General features: G+C 41.9%; 1 protein-coding gene across 1 annotated transcript in view; it reads left to right on the forward strand.

Moving 5' to 3' along the window:
- LOC117512720 (collagen alpha-1(XXI) chain-like) overlaps window positions 1-23,788 on the forward strand; it is a 292,990-nt gene that overhangs the window by 123,346 nt on the left and 145,856 nt on the right. Inside the window, exons 13-18 of the mRNA XM_034172906.1 lie at window positions 3,269-3,322; window positions 3,451-3,504; window positions 11,977-12,030; window positions 12,139-12,192; window positions 13,593-13,646; window positions 15,243-15,296. Coding sequence (XP_034028797.1) covers window positions 3,269-3,322; window positions 3,451-3,504; window positions 11,977-12,030; window positions 12,139-12,192; window positions 13,593-13,646; window positions 15,243-15,296 — 324 coding nt within the window. The remainder of the gene's footprint in view (window positions 1-3,268; window positions 3,323-3,450; window positions 3,505-11,976; window positions 12,031-12,138; window positions 12,193-13,592; window positions 13,647-15,242; window positions 15,297-23,788) is intronic.

The raw sequence follows: 23,788 nt of genomic DNA on the forward strand, positions 1-23,788 counted from the left end.
CACAGAGTCCGATATAGTCTCATTCAAGTCCGGCTCCCATTTCTGCTTAAGGTCCTCCAGACTGGGCTCATGATATGACATGAGTAAGGTGTAAATCCTGCTCAAAACCTTTTTAGAGTCAGTTTGATAATCCAGACGTTTGTCTAACAGTGACTGGGAGGGACACAAAGGAAAGCAGCCAGAATTTGACCAGACAAAATTTCTCAATTGCAAATATCTAAAAAAGTGTGACTTTGGAATATTATATTTCTTTAACAGCTGATCAAATGAAGCAAAAGTGTTATCTATGTATAGATTATACAACAAATGTATCCCATGCCCCTCCCAGACATCAAAGACTTCATCAGTCACTGATGGGACAAACATATGGTTCTTTGTAACTGGTGCTGTGAATAATAAATTATTACATTTAAATGACCTTCTACACTGATTCCAAATTTTAAGTGAGTGTATCACTACTGGGTTGGAAGAGTAAAATGAGATAGGCTGTTTGAAGGGTATTTCAGAACAGAGCAATGCGACAGAAGAACTATACTGTATTGAGCCTCTTTCCAAAATTACCCAGCTAGGTGCTGCATTATCTCCTCCAAGCCAGTACAATGCCACTCTATTATTAGCGGCCCAGTAATACATAAAGTTAGGGAGTGACATGCCACCCAGGTCCTGGGGCAGCTGCAGTATTTTCTTGCCCAATCTTGGGTGCTTTTTATTCCAAATAAAAGATGATATCTGACTATACAATTTGGAGAAGAAAGATTTGGAAAGGAAAATAGGTAGGCTTTGAAATAAGTAAAGAAATTTAGGCAGAACAGTCATTTTAATCAAATTAATCCTAGCCCCCAATGAAAGAGGCAGTAATTCCCAATGTGATATGTCCTGTTTAAGACTGGATAACAATGGTAAATAATTAGCATTGTATAGCTCTTTATAGTCATGGGTCACCCAGATACCAAGATACTTGAACTTTTTAAAATTGCATTTAAAAGGAGCTATTTTGGAAAGCTTCTCATTCAGTGATCTTAGGGGGATCATTTCACTTTTTTGAAAATTTACTTTATAGCCAGATATCTTCCCAAACCTATCAAGCATGTCCAACAATGCAGGAATGCTAGACATAGGATTTGAAACAAACAATAGTGCATCGTCTGCATAAAGAGACACCCTGTGTTCTGAGCCCATACGCTTTATTCTCTTGATGACTAAACTCTGCCGTATCTGAGGCATTCTTGTAGCAAGTGATTTCAGGGGGCCATCTTTCTGGTGTATTCATGGATGCTCCTCGTGTCATCCTGGATTGTGGCTCTGACACTCACTAATCCTCTCCCTCCCTCTTTCCATTGCTCATAGAGAATCATTGTGTGACTTTGGGTGGAAATCTGTTTTTGTGTCTTGACATCAGTGGTTTCTATCTCCTGCTGTGGCCAACTTATTATCCCAGCTGGGTATCTGATGACTGGTAGGGTGCATGTATTGATTGTTCAGATCTTTTTCCTGCCGGTGTCTGTGTTCCTTATGTTTCTCAATCTGAGGTCCTAAACCAGATGCCTGGAAGTTTGAGAGTTCTGTGCAGTATCTTTGGTGTCCCTAGTGTGATGGAGGCCAGCAGGAGTCGCTGTGCATGTGGTAGTTGATAGGGCTCATGACAGCCAAAGGATACTCTGGCCACTCAGGGCAGAGCCTGGGTTTTAGCCAATTGGTCAGAGTGTCTGCCTACCATGCCAGAGCTCATGAGTTCATGTCCTGAGGGGAGTGAGTGGGAGGAGACAAACAACAAAAGGCAGACTATACAATACAAACTGCCACACTAGGACTGCACTCTTCTGAACAGATACCTCTGATGTTGTGTCTGGAATCTGCTGGACCCACTACTCCTGGGATCACTTTGGACTTTACTGTCCACATCTGCTCTAGTTGTTCCTTTTGCCTTCTAATTTTTCTTGTGCTCCTTCTTTCTGATGTTGCTGTCGATTGGGATTGCCACATTGACAACTGCGGTCTTCTGCTCCTTATCAATCATCACTGCACTACAACATTTTGGCCATGTGGCACACTTCGCTGGGCATGATCCAACATACATCTGCCTCAGATTGAGGACCCCTGCAACGAGATGGGCCAGTATTTCACCTGATTGTGGCAGATAGATTAATACCATTGAGAAGTGGTGATGGGTTAGTTGCAAGACCCAGAGTGGTTCTGTGGTGTGGCAAACATACTGACATGTGGTATCGCTAATGTTCCTAGATCGATTGATTTGTCTGTCTGTCTATCTGTCTGTCTGTCTTAAGCCATTTGAGTTTGTCATTTGAAACAAAAATTTGTTTTGTTTAACTATGATAATCTTGCATTATTGTGTCCATGGTAGAGGCTAAGACAAAGGAGACAGAATTTCTTGGTATTTATATTTTAAATACAGTGGTCCCTCATTTATCGCAGGAGTTACATTCTAAAAATAACCCGCAACAGGTGAAATCCGCAAAGTAGTCAGCGTTATTTTTTACAATTGTTGTAGACGTTTTAAGGCTGCAAAACCCCTCATTACACACTTTATACACGTTTCTCAAACAGACATTAACATTTTCTCACTTTTCTCTCCTGTGTAAACACTCTCAAAGTTCAAACCTTAGTAGAAAAATAAGTCCAGTATTATAGAAAGAAACCAAAGATCAAAACCTGTGTTCAGGCCCAAACATTTGTTTGAGAAATAAAAATAGAACGTTTTCCTATAAATAATTATGATGGCTTTTAGATCTAACAAATTTAATTTTAACGAACAACCTATGAGGTTGGACACATAAGAAATTATTAATAGTGACTCGCCAGTATTTCACAGTTCCTCTGATCGCGCCTCTTCGTCATGGCGCTGCTCCGCTGTCATGTCTTTTTCCACAGAGCGACACCTCGGTGCAGGTGTCTTTTTCCGAGTGAAGAACACAGTTATGGGTAGTTGTTGGCGCTCTTTTTTCTTATGGGTGAGAAGATTCTTATAAATAGACACATGCAGAACACAATGCGCATGCTCTCCCTTTGTGGTGCTGCCGACCGGTGCCTTGACCGGCCTGCTTGATGAGGACGCAGAACTCAATGCGCTGTAAAAAAAAAAGAGCATACATACAACATTGGATTAAAAATATCCGCGAAACTGCGAGGCCACGAAAGGTGAACCGCGTTATAGCGAGGGACCACTGTATAACAATTACATTGCATTACATTGCATTGATGCCCAGCAAGTTGTCTGTGCATGTTGTGATGGAGTGTGTTAATGTTCCAGGGTTTCCCAGGTGAGAAAGGGAGGACAGGACCACCAGGACCTGATGGTAAGCCTGTAAGTCCCTGTTGGTTTCTTCTGCTCTGTGTAGCTCCCATCATTCTGTTTCTACCAGGAAATGTGCCAAAATTCAAATATTTGCTCTTTTCTATCTGCTAGTTTTTGCTGTTGTTGTTGTTCCCTAGGGTAAAGATGGAAAACCTGGGGACTCTGGCCCACCTGGATTACCAGGGGAAAAGGTAAAGTCTTATTCTTATTTTCTGAAGACGGAAACTCAAAAAAAAAAAAAAAAAAAAGTTTATTTTATTAAGCTATTTGAAGGTCTTGCTTTGAAATAAGTATGTCCTGAAAAATGTCTTTTGATAATCAGTATTACAACTTGTTGTCAAAAATATGTGTTTTAAGGCAATAAAATAATAAATGAGTGACTTTATCAATTCAGTTCAGTTCAGTTTACTTCTGTAACACCAAATAACAACATAAGTTGCCCCAAAGTGCTTCACAGGTTTAAAGTCCACCCCCTCTCCCCCCTTCCCCTGCCGAACAAGCACACAGGTGGCAGTGGTGAAGAAAAACTCTGTCAGGTGTTTGTCCTCCAGCAGATCAGACTCAGAGGGGTGACAGAGCAGGGGTGGGCAGCGAGGGCCGAGACACTGCAGGTTTTCCTTGCAACCAATCACCTCAGCAGGTGGGTTGCTGATGAGCTTCTCCCCTGAACATAAACACCTGATCATCAATGAAATCACCTGCTGAGTGATTGGTTGTAAGGAAAACCTGCAGTGTCTCAACCCTTCATGTCACATGATTGCTCACCCTTGACTTAGACCATACTAACATGAACATTGTTAGGAATGCTTTAGGAGGTGTTGAATTTGATGTCTCTTAAACCATTATTTGTTTAACCAAACCAAACCAAAACTGTTACGGGGCGGAATTAGCAATTAATTTCACTGAGATGCTAACAAACTTGTCATAACTCATGGTAACAAGGTTTCTTCAGATAGAAACCAAGGTTTGCAGCAAAAGATGGACTAACCTTTGACAGTGCAGAAAAAATAACTGAGTGATGTTCAAATTTAAATAAAAATTTTTTTAGTCCCCTGGGGCCGACGCCGTCGTGTACAACAGCTGAGTACAAGTTTTACTAAATTATAAATAACTTTTTAATGATATGAGATAGAAACTTACTTTTTTTTGCTGAAAAGTACACTCCTCGGACTTCGGTTCAGACATCCACCATGCTTGTAGGCCTAATAGAAGCTGTGTGATGACGTGAACAATGTGAGTGTCCAATCGGAATTGGTTCACTGTCACATGGTTTTCCAATATCCAATCGTAGGGCAGAGCAGTCTCACATGGTAGGGCCAAAGATTGTTAGGAGCAGCGATGAGATACTCTTTGGCTCCATGCGTAAAAGCGCAACATTGCGAATATGAATGGAGGTGATCAGCATAAGAGGGCCTCATACAACCTCATGTGGTCGAACAAAGAGTGTCAGTGGAACAAATGATTCACTACTTGGCCAGTGAATGTTGTTGAATAAGCCTCTCTCACTTTCACTCGTAAAGTGCCATTTGCGCATATGAATGAAGGGGGGGTGTTAACAGGGCCTCAAACTGTGAAAATAGGTTGTTTACAGTGCAGAAACACATTCCAAGAGGGAGTCAAACTTCATGGAAATAAAAAGTTTGTGTTGTAAGCCTTTGTGTAATAGCAGACAGAAACTGCTTTGAGATGTGGCATAAAGACAAACAAAATGCATAGACCATTTTGTATATATTGTTCAAAATATGCATTTGTGTTTATTATTAGAACCTTTATTTTGTACATTCTTTTATACAAGAACACAAACTACCTTTATAAAGTGCCGAAATAGTTGTTTATTATAGTTTGCTGTGTGTTTTGAATAAGTGTTTATGAAAATTATTTTCTGCTTTATTTTTCCTTTCTATTTCTGATTGTAAACCTTTATTACACTTTATTACATGGAGGGAGCTGACGGGTACTGGCAGGCCAAGCGTGCCGCAGCCCGTGTGGTCACAGAGGCAAAAACTCGGGTCTGGGAGGAGTTCGGGGAGGCCATGGAGGAGGACTATCGGTCGGCCTCGAAGAAATTCTGGCAAACGGTCCGACGCCTCAGGAGGCGGAAGCAGCTGTCCACCAGCACTGTCTATAGTGTGGGTGGGGAGCTGTTGACCCTGACTGGGATGTTGTCGGGCGGTGGAAGGAATACTTTGAGGATCTCCTCAATCCCATCGTCACGTCTTCCGAAGAGGAAGCAGAGACTGGGGACTTAGAGGCAGACTCATCCATTACCCAGGCCCAAGTCACCGAGGTGGTTAGAAAGCTCCTCTGTGGCAAGGCTCCTGGGGTGGATGAAATCCCTCCTGAGTACCTTAAATCTCTGGATGTTGTGGGATTGTCTTGGCTGACACGCCTCTGCAACATCGCGTGGTGGTCGGGGACAGTGCCTCTGGATTGGCAGACCAGGTCGGTGGTCCCTCTGTTTAAGAAGAGGGACCGGAGGGTGTGTTCCAACTACAGGGGATCACACTCCTCAGCCTCCCCGGTAAGGTCTATTCCAGAGTACTGGAGAGGAGAATTCGACCGGAAGTCAAACCTTGGATTCAGAAGGAGCAGTGTGGTTTTCGTCCTGGTCGCGGCACACTGGACCAGCTCTACATGCTCCATCTGGTGCTCGAGGATTCATGGGAGTTCGCCCAACCAGTCCACATGTGCTTTGTGGATCTGGAGAAGGCGTTCGACTGTGTCCCTCCGGGCATGCTGTGGGGGGTACGGGGTCTGGGGTCCTTTGCTAAGGGCTATCCGGTCCCTGTACGACCACAGCAGGAGCTTGGTTCACATTGCCGGTAGTAAGTCAAACCTGTTTCCACTGCACGTTGGCCTTCGCCAGGGCTGCCCTTTGTCACCGGTTCTGTTCATTATCTTTATGGACAGAATTTCTACGTGCAGCCAGGGTGTAGAGAGGGTCTGGTTTGGGAACCACAGAATCTCATCTCTGCTGTTTGCGGACGATGTGGTTCTATTTGCTTCATCAAATCAGGACCTTCAGCGTGCACTGGGGTGGTTTGCAGCCAAGTGTGAAGCATCCAGGATGAAAATCAGCACCTCCAAATCCAAGGGCATGGTTCTCAACTGGAAAAAGGTGCTTTGCCCTCTTCAGGTCGGTGGAGTGTCCTTGCCCCAAGTGGAGGAGTTTAAGTATCTTGGGGTCTTGTTCACGAGTGAGGGACGGATGGAGCGTGAGATCAATAGACGGATCGATGCAGCATCTGCAGTGATGTTGTTGCTGTATCGGACCGTCGTGGTGAAGAGAGAGATCTACGTTCCAATCCTCACCTATGGTCAGGAGATTTGGCTCATGACCGAAAGAACGAGATAGCGAGTACAAGCGGCCGAGATGAGTTTCCTCCTCAGGGTGGCTGGGCGCTCCCTTAGAGATAGGGTGAGGAGCTCGGTCACTCGGGAGGAGGTCGGAGTCGAGCCGCTGCTCCTCCACGTCGAAAGGAGTCAGTTGAGGTGGCTCGGGCATCTTTTCCGGATGCCCCCTGGACACCTCGCTGGAGAGGTGTTCCGGGCACGTCCCACTGGGAGGAGGCCCCGGGGAAGACCCAGGACACGCTGGAGGGACTACATCTCTCGGCTGGCTTGGGAACGCCTTGGGGTTCCCCCGGAGGAGCTGGGGGAGGTGTGTGTGGATCGGGAGGTCTGGGCGGCTTTGCTTGAGCTGCTGCCCCCGCGACCCGACTCCGGATAAAGCGGAAGAAAATGGATGGATGGACTTTCCTTTTTGCTAAAGCTTATAGTTAGGGCTGGATCAGGTGACCCTGAACCATTCCTTAGTTATGCTGCTATAGACTTAGACTGCTGGGGGGTTGCTCTGTATGCACCACTCTGCATTTAATCATTAGTAATGCAATCACTGCATTATCTAACTGGTCGTAAGCAGTGTGTACAGTATAGGGATCAGACGTCAGACTACTTAGACATTACTCGGGGGGTCCCACAAGGGTCAATTTTAGGGCCTTAGGGCCTGTTCTTTTTACTGTATACATTAACAACTTGGCCCATGGTCTCACAGATGCGGCTGTGCATTTTTATGCTGATGATTCCATAATTTTTTGTCAGGCAAAATCAGTTGCCCTTGTTTTTGAGCACCTGCAGTCCACTTTTAATATCATTCAGTCTCAGTTTTCACAACTTCAGTTAATGTTAAATGCAAGTAAGACAAAAGTAATGTTATTTTCGAACAAAAAGAAAGTGCCCTCACCTCTCCCTACTATCATCACAGCACAGGGATTACAAATTGACTTTGTATCATCATATAAATACCTTGGCATTATTTTAGATGAAGATTTAACCTTTAAGCCACACATTGAAAATCTACTAAAAAAGCTTAAGTTAAAACTAGGCTTCTTTTTTCGAAATAAACACGTTTCTCTTATAATGCCAGGAAACAGCTGGTTTCTGCCACCTTTATGAGCCTGTTAGATTATGGAGATATTGTGTATATGAACGCCTCTGCCAGCTTATTACGTATGTTGGACGCTGTGTATCATGGAGCTCTCAGATTCATCACAGATAGCAAAGCTCTCACTCATCACTGCACCCTCTACTCCTTAGTTAAGTGGCCCTCTTTATGCACACGCAGACTTCTACATTCGTACACATTCATTTACAAATCCATCCTTCACTTGGTACCACCATATTTGTCATGTTACGAGGGCTGTCAATAAAGTAACGGCCCTTTTTATTTTTTTCAAAAACTATATGGATTTCATTCATATGTTTTTACGTCAGACCTGCTTGAACCCTCGTGCGTATGCGTGAGTTTTTCCACGCATGTCGGTGACGTCATTCGCCTGTGAGCACTCCTTGTGGGAGGAGTCGTCCAGCCCCTCGTCAGAATTCCTTTGTCTGAGAAGTTGCTGAGAGACTGGCGCTTTGTTTGATCAAAATTTTTTCTAAACCTGTGAGGCACATCGAAGTGGACACGGTTCGAAAAATGAAGCTGGTTTTTGGTGAAAATTTTAACGGCTGATGAGAGATTTTGAGGTGATACTGTTGCTTTAAGGACTTCCCACGGAGCGGGACGTCGCGCAGTGCTCCCAGGCGCCGTCGTCAGCCTGTTTCAAGCTGAAAACCTCCACATTTCAGGCTCTATAGATCCAGGACGTCGTGAGAGAACAGAGAAGTTTCAGAAGAAGTCGGTTTCAGCATTTTATCCGGATATTCCACTGTTAAAGGAGATTTTTTTAATGAAAGACGTGCGGACGGATTGCAGCGTCGGCTCGCAGCCGCCGCGACGCTCCGCCACAGGAAAAACACCTCTGTTGGAAGCCTTAAGGACAAGTTGGAACATGCCCAACTGTTAAACAATTTCTCAGATACTCACTCCACTGAAAGCCATCAAAAGCCGCCTGGATTTTACAAATGGTTATCAACACGGAGGTGTTTTTCCTGTGCTGCTAAAAAGGACCTTTACTTTATTGACAGACCTTGTACTTTTCATGCAAACAGCAACATTACAGTCTTCGCTCCAATGATTTGATTACTTTCAGTGTTCCTTCTATACATACTGAGTTCGGCAAAAAAGCATTCTGCTACTCTGGTCCATCGACCTGGAACATGCTTCAGCAGGATTTGAGGTTGTCTAGTCTGGTCACACTTGGGGAGTTTAAAGTTTTACTGAAAAGTTTGGAAAATACATTTATAGGCACTTGCACTTGTTTTTAATTATTTTACTAATGTATGTATTCTGAATTTTTTATTGTGTGTACTGTAACATTATTTTTACATTGTTAACTGTTATTGTTTTGCATAACAGGTCTCTCTTGTAAATGAGACATTGAGTCTCAAGAGATTTTCCTGTCTAAATAAAGGATTAAATAAATAAATAAATAAATTAGTGATTGATCTCTGCTCTCTTCCACAGCATGTCTTTTTCCTGATTCTCTCCCCTCAGCCCCAACCAGTCCCAGCAGAAGACTGCCCCTCCCTGAGCCTGGTTCTGCTGGAGGTTTCTTCCTGTTAAAAGGGAGTTTTTCCTTCCCACTGTCGCCAAGTGCTTGCTCATAGGGGGTCGTTTTGACCGTTGGGGTTTTTCTATAATTATTGTATGGCCTTTGCCTTACAATATAAAGCGTCTTGGGGCAACTGTTTGTTGTGATTTGGCGCTATATAAATAAAATTGATTTGATTTGATAGGGTTGTAGGCTGATGCCATTTTTGGGAGAGAAGTGAAGTACTTCTGATTTTTCTGGGGAGAGATGTAAGGACAACATTGTAAGTTATGTAAAGGTGATGTCTCAGACCTCTGCACTTGCTGCGATAAGGCCTTTCAGTTCTGACGTGCATGGCGTGCATGGCTTCCTTTACCCCTCTCTCAAACCACCTATGTTCCTGGTACAAAATGTGAACTTGGTCATCTTCAAAGGAAAGTCCTTTGTCTTGACCAGAAGAATTGCACCTCCTATGTTGGAGCATCTGTTTGTGTAATGCCTGTTTAGCTTCTACAATGTAGAGGACAGAACACTCGTCACTGCACTGGACAGCATACACCACACAGCTTTTCTTTTGTGGCCCAAAAAAAAAAAAAAAAAATCTGAACCAGTTCGCTTCACCTCAAGGTGACTTCTATTATGACAAGACCAGTAGTGGTGAGTGGGGAGTCACACAGGGTGATGGGGTTAGCCGGGAACTGGGTTCTCCGTGTGATTTTTGAGTTTCTCGCTGAACAAACTCATTAAAACACTCATTTGGGCAGCACGGTGGATTAGTGGTTAGCACTGTTGCCTCACAGCAGGAAGGTCATGAGTTCATTTCCCATCTGTGGCCTTTCTGTGTGGAGTTTGCATGTCCTGTCCGTATTTGTGTGGGTTTCCTCCGGGTGCTCCAGTTTCCTCCCACATTTAAAGACATGCAGGTTTGGTAAATTAGAAACTTAATAACTATCCAGGTCTCCCCTGCAAAAGAGATTTTGATCTCAGCGGGACTAACCTGGTTAAATAAAGGTTAAATTAAATTAACTGCATGGAGAGTAATAACTTGGCCACCACACTGCCATATTGTTCGAAATTTCATTTAATGGTTGGTGTCAGTGCAGTTTTTTTGTGTGTGTGTGTGTGTGTGTGTGTGTGTGTGTGTGTGTGTGTGTGTGTATACAAGCAGGGTGTATGTGCCTCATGAATGTGCTTATGTAAATCACATCAAAATAGCATCATATAAATATCACATATGCACTGCACTCTACTGTAGACCAGGGCCTGTATCCACAAAGCATCCTAAGGCTAAAAGTAGCTCTTAGAGATGCCATTCTAAGAAAAATCTTTGAATTCCTCAGATTCTTAGACATTTCTTAGAATTTTCCCTTGGTAAGATAAAAGTTATTCACAAAGCATCTTAGGCCTTCAGAGAGCTCCTAAGGTGGCAAACTGTTAAGAAGAGGGAGGAGGACTTTTAATATGCCTGAGTGTCTTCAACAGACAGGGCAGACATTCTCTGTATGTTGAATGGCAGTGATTCAGTAACACTGCTGGCTTGATTGTGCAGGAATAATGTTTGTGGTTGACCTCATCAGGAATGAGCTTAATTTTCCCACCCAGCGTAGTAACGTAATAACGCCTGAGATGAAGGTCATCACAACATTGTGGTACCTGGCTACAGGAAAAATGCCAATTGCATATATATATATTCTTCTTATCTTATATTTGTACATAGAGATTTTCATTGCACTGTCCTGCACGATTTTATACTTTTATTTATACTTTTTTTTGCACTGATAAAGGAGAAGCTCTCTCCAGTGTCATTGTACATTTTGTATAATGACAATAAAGGGATTCTATTCTATTCTAAACTCTATAATATTCATACAGTTATTAATATCAAAGTATAGAGATGTCAGCAGTCACAGCCTAAACTCTGTTTGAGGAGAACGTGGCTTGCTGTAATCTCTGCTCTCACTTTGTATTTCAGCGTGTACCAGTGCTTCTCACACTCATTGCTTGTGCGCAATTACCAGCATGAACAGTAAACATAACAATAAGCTAATCAATATAATTGGCATGTGAATGAGGTATGTTCAAACATTTTGAAGCTGTGTAAAAATTCATTTAATTTTGCTGAGCTTCATCATCATGACATTAAATTATTTTCACGATTACAAATTTCTTAATAAAGGTTCAGGTTATGATTGGTTGATTTTCCTGTCCATTCATACTTAGGAGTGCAGAGCACATTTGTTTTTTTTATTTCCCTTTTTGTGACAACCAATCACAGCTCTTAGAAGACTGTGTCATACCCAGCAATGGGTTCAACCCCACCTCCTCACAAAGATAAAAGTTTCCACTCTGCTCAGAGTTGCTCTCAGACATCCACGAAGCATCTCTGAGAGGACTCTAAAGATGCTTCGTGGATACAGGCCCAGGTTTATGGCTGTCTATGGTGCAGTTCCTTTGTGCTGCCTCATGATAACATTCCACCAGTATTTAGCCTGACCACAACTCACTTTAAGACCAACATGCACACTGGTGGAAAAATTAGCACACTTTTCGTACCTGTACATGCGATGACATCACCTTCAGTTGTGTGCTTGTGACACTTATGTTATGGTGTACTTTTTGCCATGTGGAAGATAGGGGCTTTTCTGATTGTTATCTGACTATAGGCAATGATTGTTTTCTCTGGAAAAGGGTGAGAGTGGCCCAGCAGGACCAAGAGGAGAGTCTGGTCCAAAAGGTGACCACGTAAGTCCTTCATGAAGCTTCTGGCTTGGTGGCTTGTCTGTTGGTATTACTGAAACAGTGTGTTCAGTTATAGATTCTACTCAACTGACACAGTCTTCTTTGGCTTAGGGACTCAGAGGGGAGCCAGGTTTTCAAGGACAACCAGGAGCACCAGGACACATGGTGAGACACTGATCTGAGTATACTATAGCATCCATTGTTGTTGCTTTCTCCCCCCACTGTTGTTAACGACTGCACAACTAAAACTCCATCCATCCATCCATCCATCCATCCATCCATCCATCCATCCATCCATCCATCCATCCATCCATCCATCCATCCATCCATCCATCCATCCATCCATCCATCCATCTCTCCAGGCACATTCTCTAACTCTTCTTGGGGGATGTCAAAGGACTCCCCATTTGTGTGTCTGTGTCATGGGTGGACTCTGACATTAACTGGAGTTAAATATGAAAAGTTATTTGCTGATGTTAAATATAATTAAATATTAAACTTAAAAATACAATTAAAAAAAGCACAGCCACAACAACCAAAACAAATTGTGAGGTTTATTCTGTAGGTTCCAGTCTTACACACTCAGGTAGTTGGACAGTGACACCATTTTTGGCCTGTACACATCAAGATGTGCTTGTAGTGTAGGTTTTCAGTCTTAAAGCTGGTTGAACAAAAATATCACATTATCAAAGGAATTTCGTTTTCATCCCATCTGTCCAGGTGTCCATTTGTCTAAAACCTTTCAGTAACTGAACACAAGCATAACAACTAAAGAATACCTTTTGTTTTGTTTGAAATCATTTTTTGGTGGTGTATTGTTGGAGGCTAGAGGAAGGCTCCTTTCAAAAATTGCTGTTGTCTGTTATTCAATATGGCTACAGTGCCTCATCTTGATTTATGTTTACACACAAGTAAATAACACCTCATCTCATTGAAACATTTCTTGGTGGTGAATTGGGGGAGGCTAGAGGAAGCTTCCTTTTGAAAATGAGGGTTGTTCATCATCTAATATCCAATATGGTCACCAAAGACACCATCTGTATTTTTGTTTCTCCACAATACATACAGAATGCCTCATCTGATTGAAACCACTTTTCTGGTGGTGTATTGGGGGAAGCCAGAGAAATGTTCCTTTATAAAATGGCCTTTGTGTGTTACTCAGTATGGTCAATACAGACACCATCTCTTCTTCTTATTTAAATAATTTCTTGGTAGTGTATTGTTGCAGGCTATAGGAAGTGTGCTCGTGAAAACATTCTGGGTCAGCACACCACATATCAATTGTAAAGCAGCTATATTTTGCCATAAAAATACACCATATACCATCTGTATTGCCATTTGCTTAATAACATTTTAAGAAGGCATTTTTAAACAGATGCCTCAACTACCTGAACCGGTTCCTTTCAAAACAAAGACTCAGCAATTCTCTATGAAATATGCTTTCTAATGATTTTCCAGTGTTATGCACATCTTATAATTCATTGTGCTTGTTTAAAATTGATCAATAACCTAATGAGAGCTGAGTGTTGCTATTTTATGTTATTTTTGTTTATTTCTGTGTGCAGGGTCTTCCTGGTGGGAAAGGGGAACCAGGGCCTCCAGGAGCAGTTGGATCAAAGGTAGAAACCAGTTCTACTTAAACATCTCCTTTTTATAACAGCCCATTTGACACTGATAATATGTTAAAGCTTGAAATCTGAGGCATCAGTCAATAACTCTTGACTTAGAAATGAAAACATACCAAATGTTACAAGTTAACCACATGAAGCCAGATGTAAATAATTCAGCTCTAAGTAGCAGTGAGGAGAGGGCTCTCTAATTGTGGAAGCCTAGCTGCCTTCTAATGGTGTTTATGTATGAGTAGGGTTTCCTCCTGTCCTATTTGCTGTGTTTGAAGTGAGGTTTAAAAAGAGAAAATTACTGTACTTGTGTTTGATTAGGCTACTGCTGATGGGAAATGAGCTGCTGTTTCCTCTTGTTCCTGTTCCGTTCTACTTTTCCTCTAAGATGCTTTCACACTAGCTGTAGTCAGTGTGATTTTGACTAGAACAGCACTGGAAAAAGGCCATATCTGACCAAGCATATTTGTTAAATTTCTTGTCAAAATATGTAATTACTCTTTATATCGGACAAAATCACTTCACTAAGAATTCAGTACGAGGTCTGTCAATAAAGTAACGGTCCTTTTTATTTTTTTCAAAAACTATATGGCTTTCATTCATATGTTTTTACGTCAGACATGCTTGAACCCTTGTGCGCATGCGTGAGTTTTTCCACGCCTGTCGGGTTACGTCATTCGCCTGTGAGCACGCCTTGGGAAGGAGTGGTCCCGCCCCCTCGTCGGATTTTCATTGTCTGGAAATGGCGGAATGAAAAGAACTTTTTTCCATCAGAATTTTTTCAGAAGCTGTTAGAGACTGGCACCTGGAAACCATTCGAAAAATTTATCTGGCTTTTGGTGAAAATTTTACAGGCTTCACAGAGAATAAGGACTGTTACTACAGCTTTAAGGACCCCTTTAAGGATGGTTGGCACGCCGCTCTCCGAGCTGCAATGATGAGGCAGAAAACGCCAGATCATTTCTAAGCTGATGGCTCTGTGGATACGAGACCGTCGTGTGCTCTTTCTCTGGTTATCACAAGCGCTGGACATCAGTCATTTTCCGGCAGATTCACTTTTAACAAGAGATTTTGTCATGGAAAGCCGCACGGAGGCTTCGTGCGTCACGACCGATTTGCTGATGAAGTGAGACAAAGGCACACCTACGTTTGGGTACCACTGGAATGACTTTGGAACGTAGGATCCACCAAGGTCACTGGTTAGCATTCATTTTTTTTGTTTCATTCATAAACCAAATTTAGCAAAAAAAAAAAAAAAAAATCTCTTTAATATTTTTTGTTTATATTGCCCAGACATTAAATGTCTTCAGAGACAGACAGACAGGGTTCCTTAGTGTGATATTATTTTGGATGGTGGTATTAAAAGGTGACATGAACAGATGAGAAGGACTTGTAACTTAACACCAGTCTGGTTCTATGTTACTTGTATAGCCTTCTTACAGTTTTTTTGGTTTTCTATGTTGTGCGAAGATGTTCATGATAGATAAAAATTCTCTTATGAAGTGAGCTGCGGTGATATGACAAGAAGAGATGAGACAACCTGTCTGAACATACATTGCCCTAAAGGCCCTCAGAATGTGATTTCTTTCTACACAGGGGCAACCAGGAATGCCAGGTCTCCGTGGACTGGCTGGGTCAACAGGATCAAAGGTAAGTGCCAAAATCTAGTCACTGCGAGATCACAATAGAGAGTAGTCCGGTAATTGAATAATTCCATGTTGTGTATCAGCAGCTAACACCATTCTAGGAATGCACAGCATCTGCTCTCTGTCCTCAGAAAGCATAGAACCACATCCCCTTTGCATTCACCCACAACCCAGCTGAGGTTGTTGCACCAAGCAGATTCATATTTTGAGCCACGTTATGAGAAAGCTGCAATTTCTGGTCCTTAAAAATTGAGCCAATGTGGAAGTGCAAAACCTGCAGTATCTTGAATGGCCAACAGAGACTGACTCTAAAAGCAAGTCAAACCCCAATGACCCCTTGATATGATGTCAAACCTTACAGTGGAAATAAACAAAGATACAGCCAGGTAAAATATGTGGTTTTGGTCATTCTACAGCTAGTTTCCCTGTGAATGACAATGGGGAGGGGAGTGGTTAGCTATTTTAAGCCATAAAGTTATGAATAATTTGTGACATCCTTGCTTGAGTGTCACATAGTGTGTTGGGTATGGTCCAGATGGCCACCTGCTAACTGAGGCCACACGCACTGACCGCCAGCTGCTATGAATTCAACTGTATTTGTCCTTTTTGAGCATTTTATTACAAATGTCTGACATAATAGAATAGAATGCTTTTTACTGTCATTATACACAAGGTACAACGAAATTGAAAGAAAGATAATATAATAATATGGCTTATTGTACAGTTAATTGTACTGACAAACCATCAAAGAAGTCTGGACTCCAGTATTTCCTTTTAGCAAAATTTTTAGAATTATTTAATTTGTATGTTAGCACCAATGGAGCTAATTACCAAGTACTGATATCTTGGTGATGTTAGCTAGACTGATGTTTCCATGGATACTGAGGGTTTATGTCAGTCATAATTTTTAATACACCCACTCAGTCCACCCTATAAAAAAAACACCACCCTGTCTACAAAAATATGCGTTAGTCCAGTGCTTCTCAACCTGGTCCACAAGTGCCACCTAACCTACCCATTTTCCACCTCTCCCTGCACCATCACAAGCTGATGACCTCATTCAAGTGTGCAGTCAATCAAGTACTAAAGACGAATGAGCTCATCAGTTTGTGGCAGAATATTTTACAGCATTCTGCAATCTGGTGGACAACGCTTCCTGATGGAAAAGTCTGCTGTTGTCCAGCTTTCCTCCCAAATATAACTATCATTTGTGTAAAGCACATTTGAATCAAGACATTAAATGTAGTGTCACACAACCTATTTTTACGTGATGTAAAAAAATATTCATTTAAAGGATGCAATTATTTATTTATTTGTCTGCCTGTTAGCAGGATTATGTCAAAACTACTGCACAGCTTTTGACAACATTTTCACCACAGATAGATATTTGGTCATGGAAGACTCCATTAAATTCTGAAGGTGATCCAGATCTGGATTCTGGCTCAGGATTTCTCTTTATGGGCTGTTAAGGATTATGTCAAAACTGCTTCACAGATTCTCACCAAATTTGTACCACAGATAGATACTAGGGCGTGGAAGACTCTACTGAACTTTGGAGGTGATCCAGATTTGGATTGGTGGATGTCAGAAATCCCTGTTTGCTCTTGCTACTGTTGTAATACTGAAGGATATTCACGAATAAAACTGTGACAAAAACGTGCACACAGTGTGTACAGGATTACAGCTGCCAGCGCCAATGTTATCTACTAAATATTGTGTTACTGTTCTGATTGTCACATCTGGGACACATTTAAGGGACATCATCCACCTTTCTTTGGTCAAGTTACAAACATTTGTCACAGTGTTATCCATAGATTCAGTCATGTCTGTGTATTTACACAGAGGATGCATATCCGCATTAAAAGGCTCTGTGCCCCATGGTAGAAAGAGTGAGAAAGCCACCAAGACACCCAGACAACCCAGAAGAAGTTATAGGCTTACGTGGCTGTGATTGGAGAAATTATGCACAGTGCAAGGTTTGCATTTTGTATCATCAGTTATCCATCTTCATGATGAAGTGGTATAGAGGAGGATTTTCTTAAAAAGAAGACCTGAAAGTTTAGCTACAAATTGCCAGAAGGTACGTCTGAGATGCAAGCCTGGATTTGATCTGTTTTGGTGAAAGAAAATCCTTCTCTGCTCTACTCCACTATGAAGCTAAGAGTAGTGATGCAAAATGCAAAGCTTGCACAGTGCACAATTTCTTCAATCACAGCCACAGAAGCCTATAACTTCTTCTGGGTTGTCTGGGTGTCTTGGTGGCTTTCCTCACTCTTCTCCTTCTTGCACAGTCACTCAGTTTTTGAGAACCGTCTACTCCATGCAGATTTACCATAGAGTGTCATATTGTTTACATTTCTTTGTAACTGATGTAAATAAAGTCAGAAACATATTCAGTGGCAGCTTTACCATCAGAGAGCCTCGTCCACAACCACCACAAAAGACTCCAAGCTGTCAGTGATGTTAAAGGGGGGAATACACAGTATTAAGAACAGGGGTATGTAAACTTTGGATCAGGTTCATTTGGGTAGTTCTCTTGTCATTTTGATTTAAAAAGAGGAAACACAGTTGTTTGACAATAAATGGCTTCACCCAACCACTAACCATGAGTGAAAAAAAGTTTTTGTGTTGTCATTAATATTCTCTTAAAAATGGCCAAAAACAAAAATTCTGCCAGGGTATGTAAACTTTTGAGCACACTGTATATTCTTAATGGTGTGGAGCAAGTTGTGAGCTATACATAGAGACACGGTGAAAAAAGCTCATATGTGCACTACTTTACTGTTGAAGAGTACAAAAGATAAATGATTTGGAAATCCTTTGGCAGTAAATTTGCTTGCAGAGCTTTTCTCAGGTTTTTGAAAAGCTTTGTTAAAATGTATTGAGTGAATGAGTACGGTAGAAAAGTGATTCCATCCTTTCCAGATACTTCTGCAGAACATGTCTGGGATTCTTCGAGGCAATAATCTTATCACATTCATGATAGAAATTAGGAGCAGGTGTTGTTGGAGTTACATGTCGCTGGAAATAAACTTGCCTGTCAGTTTGTTTCCTTTCCAAAATCTGGTCTGGTGGACACTAAGGCCCTTGGTGCTTGTTATTCCTATAATTCAAACTACGCACATTATTTCAATAATCATTTCAGCCACAAAAATGAAAAAAAAAAGAAGAAAAATCTCAGTTTGTGTCCGATAGTACAACAAATCTACAAAGACTTTCCACATCTGTGAGTAAACACAAATAACCCCACTGCAAGAAACCTGGCTGTGTAAGAGTAAATGTAATCTGTGGTAACATGGGGGAAAAACAGATTAAATGAAAGAGCACAAACACACGTGTGTGTGTGTGTGTGTGTGTGTGTGTGTGTGTGTGTGTGTGTGTGTGTGTGTGTGTGTGTGTGTGTGTGTGTGCGTGATACTATTTGCAGCTGCGGTGGAGCTCTTGGGGTATTCTGACTTTCTGCCACCCTGCTCACTAATTTGGAAGTCATCCTGTTATCATAATAAACGACTTTCCAATCTGGTGGGTGGTGAGCCACAGAGAGCGGAACCAGAATACACAGCTTGTGTGTGTGTGCATGTGGTTCCACACACACTCAGATGCTATATACAGCTGCCATTCCCAATTTTAACAGATGCAAAATGTTTTTCTTAACACTTATTCATGTGTGTTTGTTATACAACCCCATTTCAGAAAAAGCTGAGATGGTATAAACCCAAGATATTTTATGGTTTGTGTGGTAAATGTCATTTCATTTGTTTATGTGCACCCATTCCTTCATTTCAGGCCTACATCAGGATCTAGAAAACAGTTGAGACATTAAAGCATTTATGAATTTGTAATGTTGCCATTCATTCTCAGAACACTTAAAAGACATTGCAGCATTGAGGGTAACAAATAATGAAGCATCTCAGGTATTATTTTGCCCCATTGTTCCTGTAAACACATCTTACCCACTTAAGGCCTGAGGTTGAGAGGGAATTTGTTTTTTGGAAAAAGAAAATTATGCCCCTGTTTGTGGTTGCATGGACTCATAAGGGAAAGGTATGCAACAGTACAGGATCATCACTGCATTTTCGTTTCATAATTCTCTGCACATTCTGTAGTAGGCACAGGTCTGAACTGCAAACAGGCCAGTATCCGTTTCTGCTGTGTGATGGTCCAACCTAGATGCCATAGAGCTTGGAGAAGTTGACACTGCTTCTAGACAAGGTTAACATAAGGTTTCTTTTGTGTACAGTCAGGTTTTCAGTGGAGCAGCGTGGTGGTTGATGGTTCGTACTGTTGCTTCACAGCAAGAAGGTCACGGGATCGATTCTCACCTGTGGCCTTTCTGTGTGGAGTTTGCATGTTCTCCCTGTGTTTGCTTGGGTTCTCTCCAGATGCTCCAGTTTCTTGCCACATCCAAAGACATGCAGGTTAGGTGAATTGAAAACTTTAAATTGTCTGTAGGTGTGTGTGTGCAGGAATGAATGTGTTTCTTTGTCTATATGTGGCCCTGTGACAGACTGGTGTCCTGTCCAGGGTGTACCCCACTTCTTGGGATAGGCTCCAGCCCCCCGTGATCCTGAACTGGAGTAAGCAATTGAAGATGAGTGAGTGAGTGTGTGGTTTTCAGTGGGACTTGTGAATGAAACTCCATTTTGTAGCTCTTGACAAAGGCTTCCAAAGTAATCCCTTGTCTATGTGGTTATACTAGGGAACAAACCCAAATAGGCTCAAGTCACTTTGGATACATCTGCACATGGATGTAGAGACGGTCGTACACCAGGTTTTTGTGCATAAGCACGCTTTGTACATGATGCCCCTGTTGATGCGGCACAGTGTCTTAGTCATTAGTCCTGTTGCCTCACAGCAAGAAGCTTGAGGGATTGATTCCCATCTGGTCCTTTCTGTGTGGAGGTTGCATGTTCATGTGGATTTGCTGTGGGTGCTCTGGCGTTCTCCCACTTCCAGAGACATGCAAGTTAGGTGAATTTGTGGCTCCAAGGTGTGCGTGTGGGTTTGTTAGTCTATGAATGAATGAATCACCTGTTGACATGACCTGTTTGAAATATTATTTCTTTTCTTTTTTTTTTACCTCAATACTAGCTCTAAGTTTTCATCAGCCAGGCTGCTCTGTGTGACCATGATCCTGTCACATCTAAGGAGAGTGGGTCCTGGTTAGTACTTGGATGGGAGACCTCTTCAGATGAGGCTGTGACCCCTGCAAGTACGTATCATGGGTGCCCCTGATCACTAGTGATCAATGCAGAGGCTGCTGTTTTATTTTCATCACCATAGATGGCGCTGTTATATTTTATTAAAAATGGCATTTTTTTGCTCCCAATTCTTTCTTTCTTTTCAGTAACGTCAACAGCATTCATGCATTTTTTAAAACCCTTTCATGACATGGTTGTTGTTCTAGTGTGTTTTTTTTATTCATTTATTTTCTTTTGTCATTTCCATCCATTCATTTTCTATACCCGCTTACTCCAATTATGGGTCATGGAGGTCTGGAGCCTATCCCAGCAGTCATTGGCTGTGAGGCGGGGCACACCCTGGACAGGACACCAGTCTGTCACAGCGCTCTTTTGTCATTTCTTTTTTTTTTTTTTTACTGGTTTCATTTTCTGAATCTTCTTGGTCATGTACAATTTTTCTCACATCAAATTGTATTCAAATCAGAAAGAATGTTTTTGTTGGATGGCATTTTGGTTCTGTGGCAAACGTGAAAAAACACACGAGATAGAAATGGATGTAAAAACAAGTACAATTCAACAATAACAATTTGTACAGCTTCACACAAAACATTAATAGTGGAAGGTATGACTTAACACCAGATGAAGTTTAAATGAAATACACTTTTTCATTGTACTCAAGCCAGTCCTCTTTGTAGGTGATATTCATACAAATTAATTTTCAAATGTATGTGTAAAAAAAGTGAAATACACTTGTTCATGTCAACCACGTACATACATATTCAAGGTTTTTGGTACCCCTATATTTTATGTACCCATTTTAATATATGGTCAGAAATAAATACAAACAGTAATTTTGTTTCGTCAGTATTTCTCAAAAATGTTCAAAGTTATTAGCAAGAAGAAGAAAACAAAAAGCTTTCATAAAGTAAAACAAAAAATCCTGACATACAGTAAAATATATGCTGGACACAATTTTGATCAATTTACAGTAAATCATCGCTTTTACAGCCTGTTTTCTTTAGGCCTGGTTCACACGGCAGGATAATTAGGCCGATATCGGACCCGATCTTCCCCTTCCAACAATCTTAAGGACGCCCCGACAATCGTGATGACGCTAAAGATAATCTTATCAGATATTCCTCCCGTGTGTGGTGTGTTCAGAGTGCTCTGATCTGCTCGGAAGGGCATCAGGAGCGCTCCGATGACAAATCAGGGATATTCAACATGTTGGATTTTTTTAGCCCGATATCACAGCATGTGTTTGTCCTCCGAACCAAAACGAGCACGCAGCCTGCTGAATGTGACGTGCATCCAATCAGAAAGCGAGGTGACGGACGTACGGAGCGGAAAATAAAATCAAAACAGCTGTTCTGACTTACCAGAAAGTCCGGTGGTCACACTGTCTCCACTCCTTTAAAGAGCACCTTTTCTTTTTCTTTTTGTATCGTTTTTTCCCTCTGTTGTAAATAGTCCACAAAGTACCTCCGTTTGTTTACTCTGAAGTCACGTTTAATCTCGAGAGATTTTGCGAGATTTCCTGTCTGAACTGTAAATGTTGGTGTGTGAAATCTGTTAGTGTGTGGTGGTGTTGTCCTTACCGTGTGGCTGCACACCACACACTGTATGACCAAACCTGTTAGAGCTATGATTTTTTATCTTCAGGTGTGTGGTCTCTCAGGTTTTGGAAACCTACAGATAATTTTAAAATCTTGTCGTGTGAACCAGGCTTTAGACAAATCAGGGGATGGATACATGAACATTTCCAAGTCACTGAATATGTCTCGGACATCATTTACATCAATCTTTAAGCAATACAAACTGTGTGGTAAATCTGTCTGGAGGAAGCAGTTCTTAAAAACTGAGTGACCGTGCAAGAAGGAGATGAAGAAAGCAACCAAGACATCCAAGAGAACTCTGAAGAATTGATGGGCTTATGTGGCTGTGATTGGAGACTGTGCATAGTGCAACCTTTGTCTCTTGCACTCAGAGCCTCATAGTGTTCTGTCGAGATGAGTTACCCTGTTGAGTTGAGCGTAAATCACAACCTAGTCTCACGGCAAGTCGTGATTCAGCAGCACGGAATATACATTAATCTACTGGTTCGTGCTATTGTGACTAAAAGCGTCTCATTTTTGTCACGGCACCACAAATTCATTGTAATTCATTCCGTGATGACTGTACGAAATTAAAAGTGAAGCGGGGGGGGGGGGGGGGGGGGTCGGGGTGGTTATGGTTAGGAGAAGGAGTAGAATTAGCTTATGGTTAAGGTTAGGGTTGAGGGTGGGAGTAGGCTTAGTAATAGTGAGTTAAAAAAAAAAAACCCCGTCACGAAAATTCGACTCATTTCGTCACGGGACCACGAAAAACACAAACAAAAAAACGTGACACTGGGTGTCAGGGCGGGCAGGTGGCAGGCACCTGAATTGTCAGGACCCAAAATGCAAACTCTCTGACTCAGCTTGGATGTTGAAGAAATCATGGTCTTTAATACAGGCTCTGGTTCGGTACACAGGTGATCAGTCGGCGAAGCAGAAGTACAAACAGGGTCAGGCAAAAACGCAGTCATGGGCAAGCAGGGTTCACAGGCACGAGCAGACACAGACATCATGGGCGAGGCAAAAGGCAAAGTCGAAAAATACAAAGCAGGATCAGGATACACGGCGAATCAAAAACAGGAATGGAAACAGAGCTGGTAAGTGCACAAAGACAACAAACGAGCAAGGGTGTGGTGGCTGGGTGGAGACTAAATAGGACAGGAGTTAACTAGGTGCACGTGAGGAACAATCAAGAAGGAGGCGTGGCTAGTGAATGAAGATACTTCATTGTGCAAGACAGTGAGGGAGGACAACTTAAGGTGGAGTGAAGAAAAGACAAAGATATGTGAACAGGTGCACAGAGCGTGAGTGAAAGAAGACAAAACAGACAGAGTTAAAGTGAGAGAAAAACATGACAGGTGCAGGATGTGAAGTGAACATAAATAACTGGGCGTGAGACAAGGACATGAAAGCAGGTGCAGGATGTGAAGGAGGAACAAGAGGCGAAAACAAAACTGAGCTACAACTGAACAGGAGTCAAACATGAACTTGAGGACTAGACTAAACAAGAACTGGCAACATGGACTAGAAGACAAGACGGAGCAAAATACTAAAATGACATTAAACAAAAACTGACTAAAGAAAACTAGGCAGTAATACCAACCATAAGAAGAAGCAGTGAACAAACAATAACCAAAACAAATCCTGACATAACAGTACAACAGATATTATAACCAAGAGAAACAAGTGATAACTAAACAATGACTGAAAACTAGAAC

This window comes from Thalassophryne amazonica, chromosome 1, assembly GCF_902500255.1.
Source record: "Thalassophryne amazonica chromosome 1, fThaAma1.1, whole genome shotgun sequence".
NCBI classification, from domain to species: Eukaryota; Metazoa; Chordata; class Actinopteri; order Batrachoidiformes; family Batrachoididae; genus Thalassophryne; species Thalassophryne amazonica.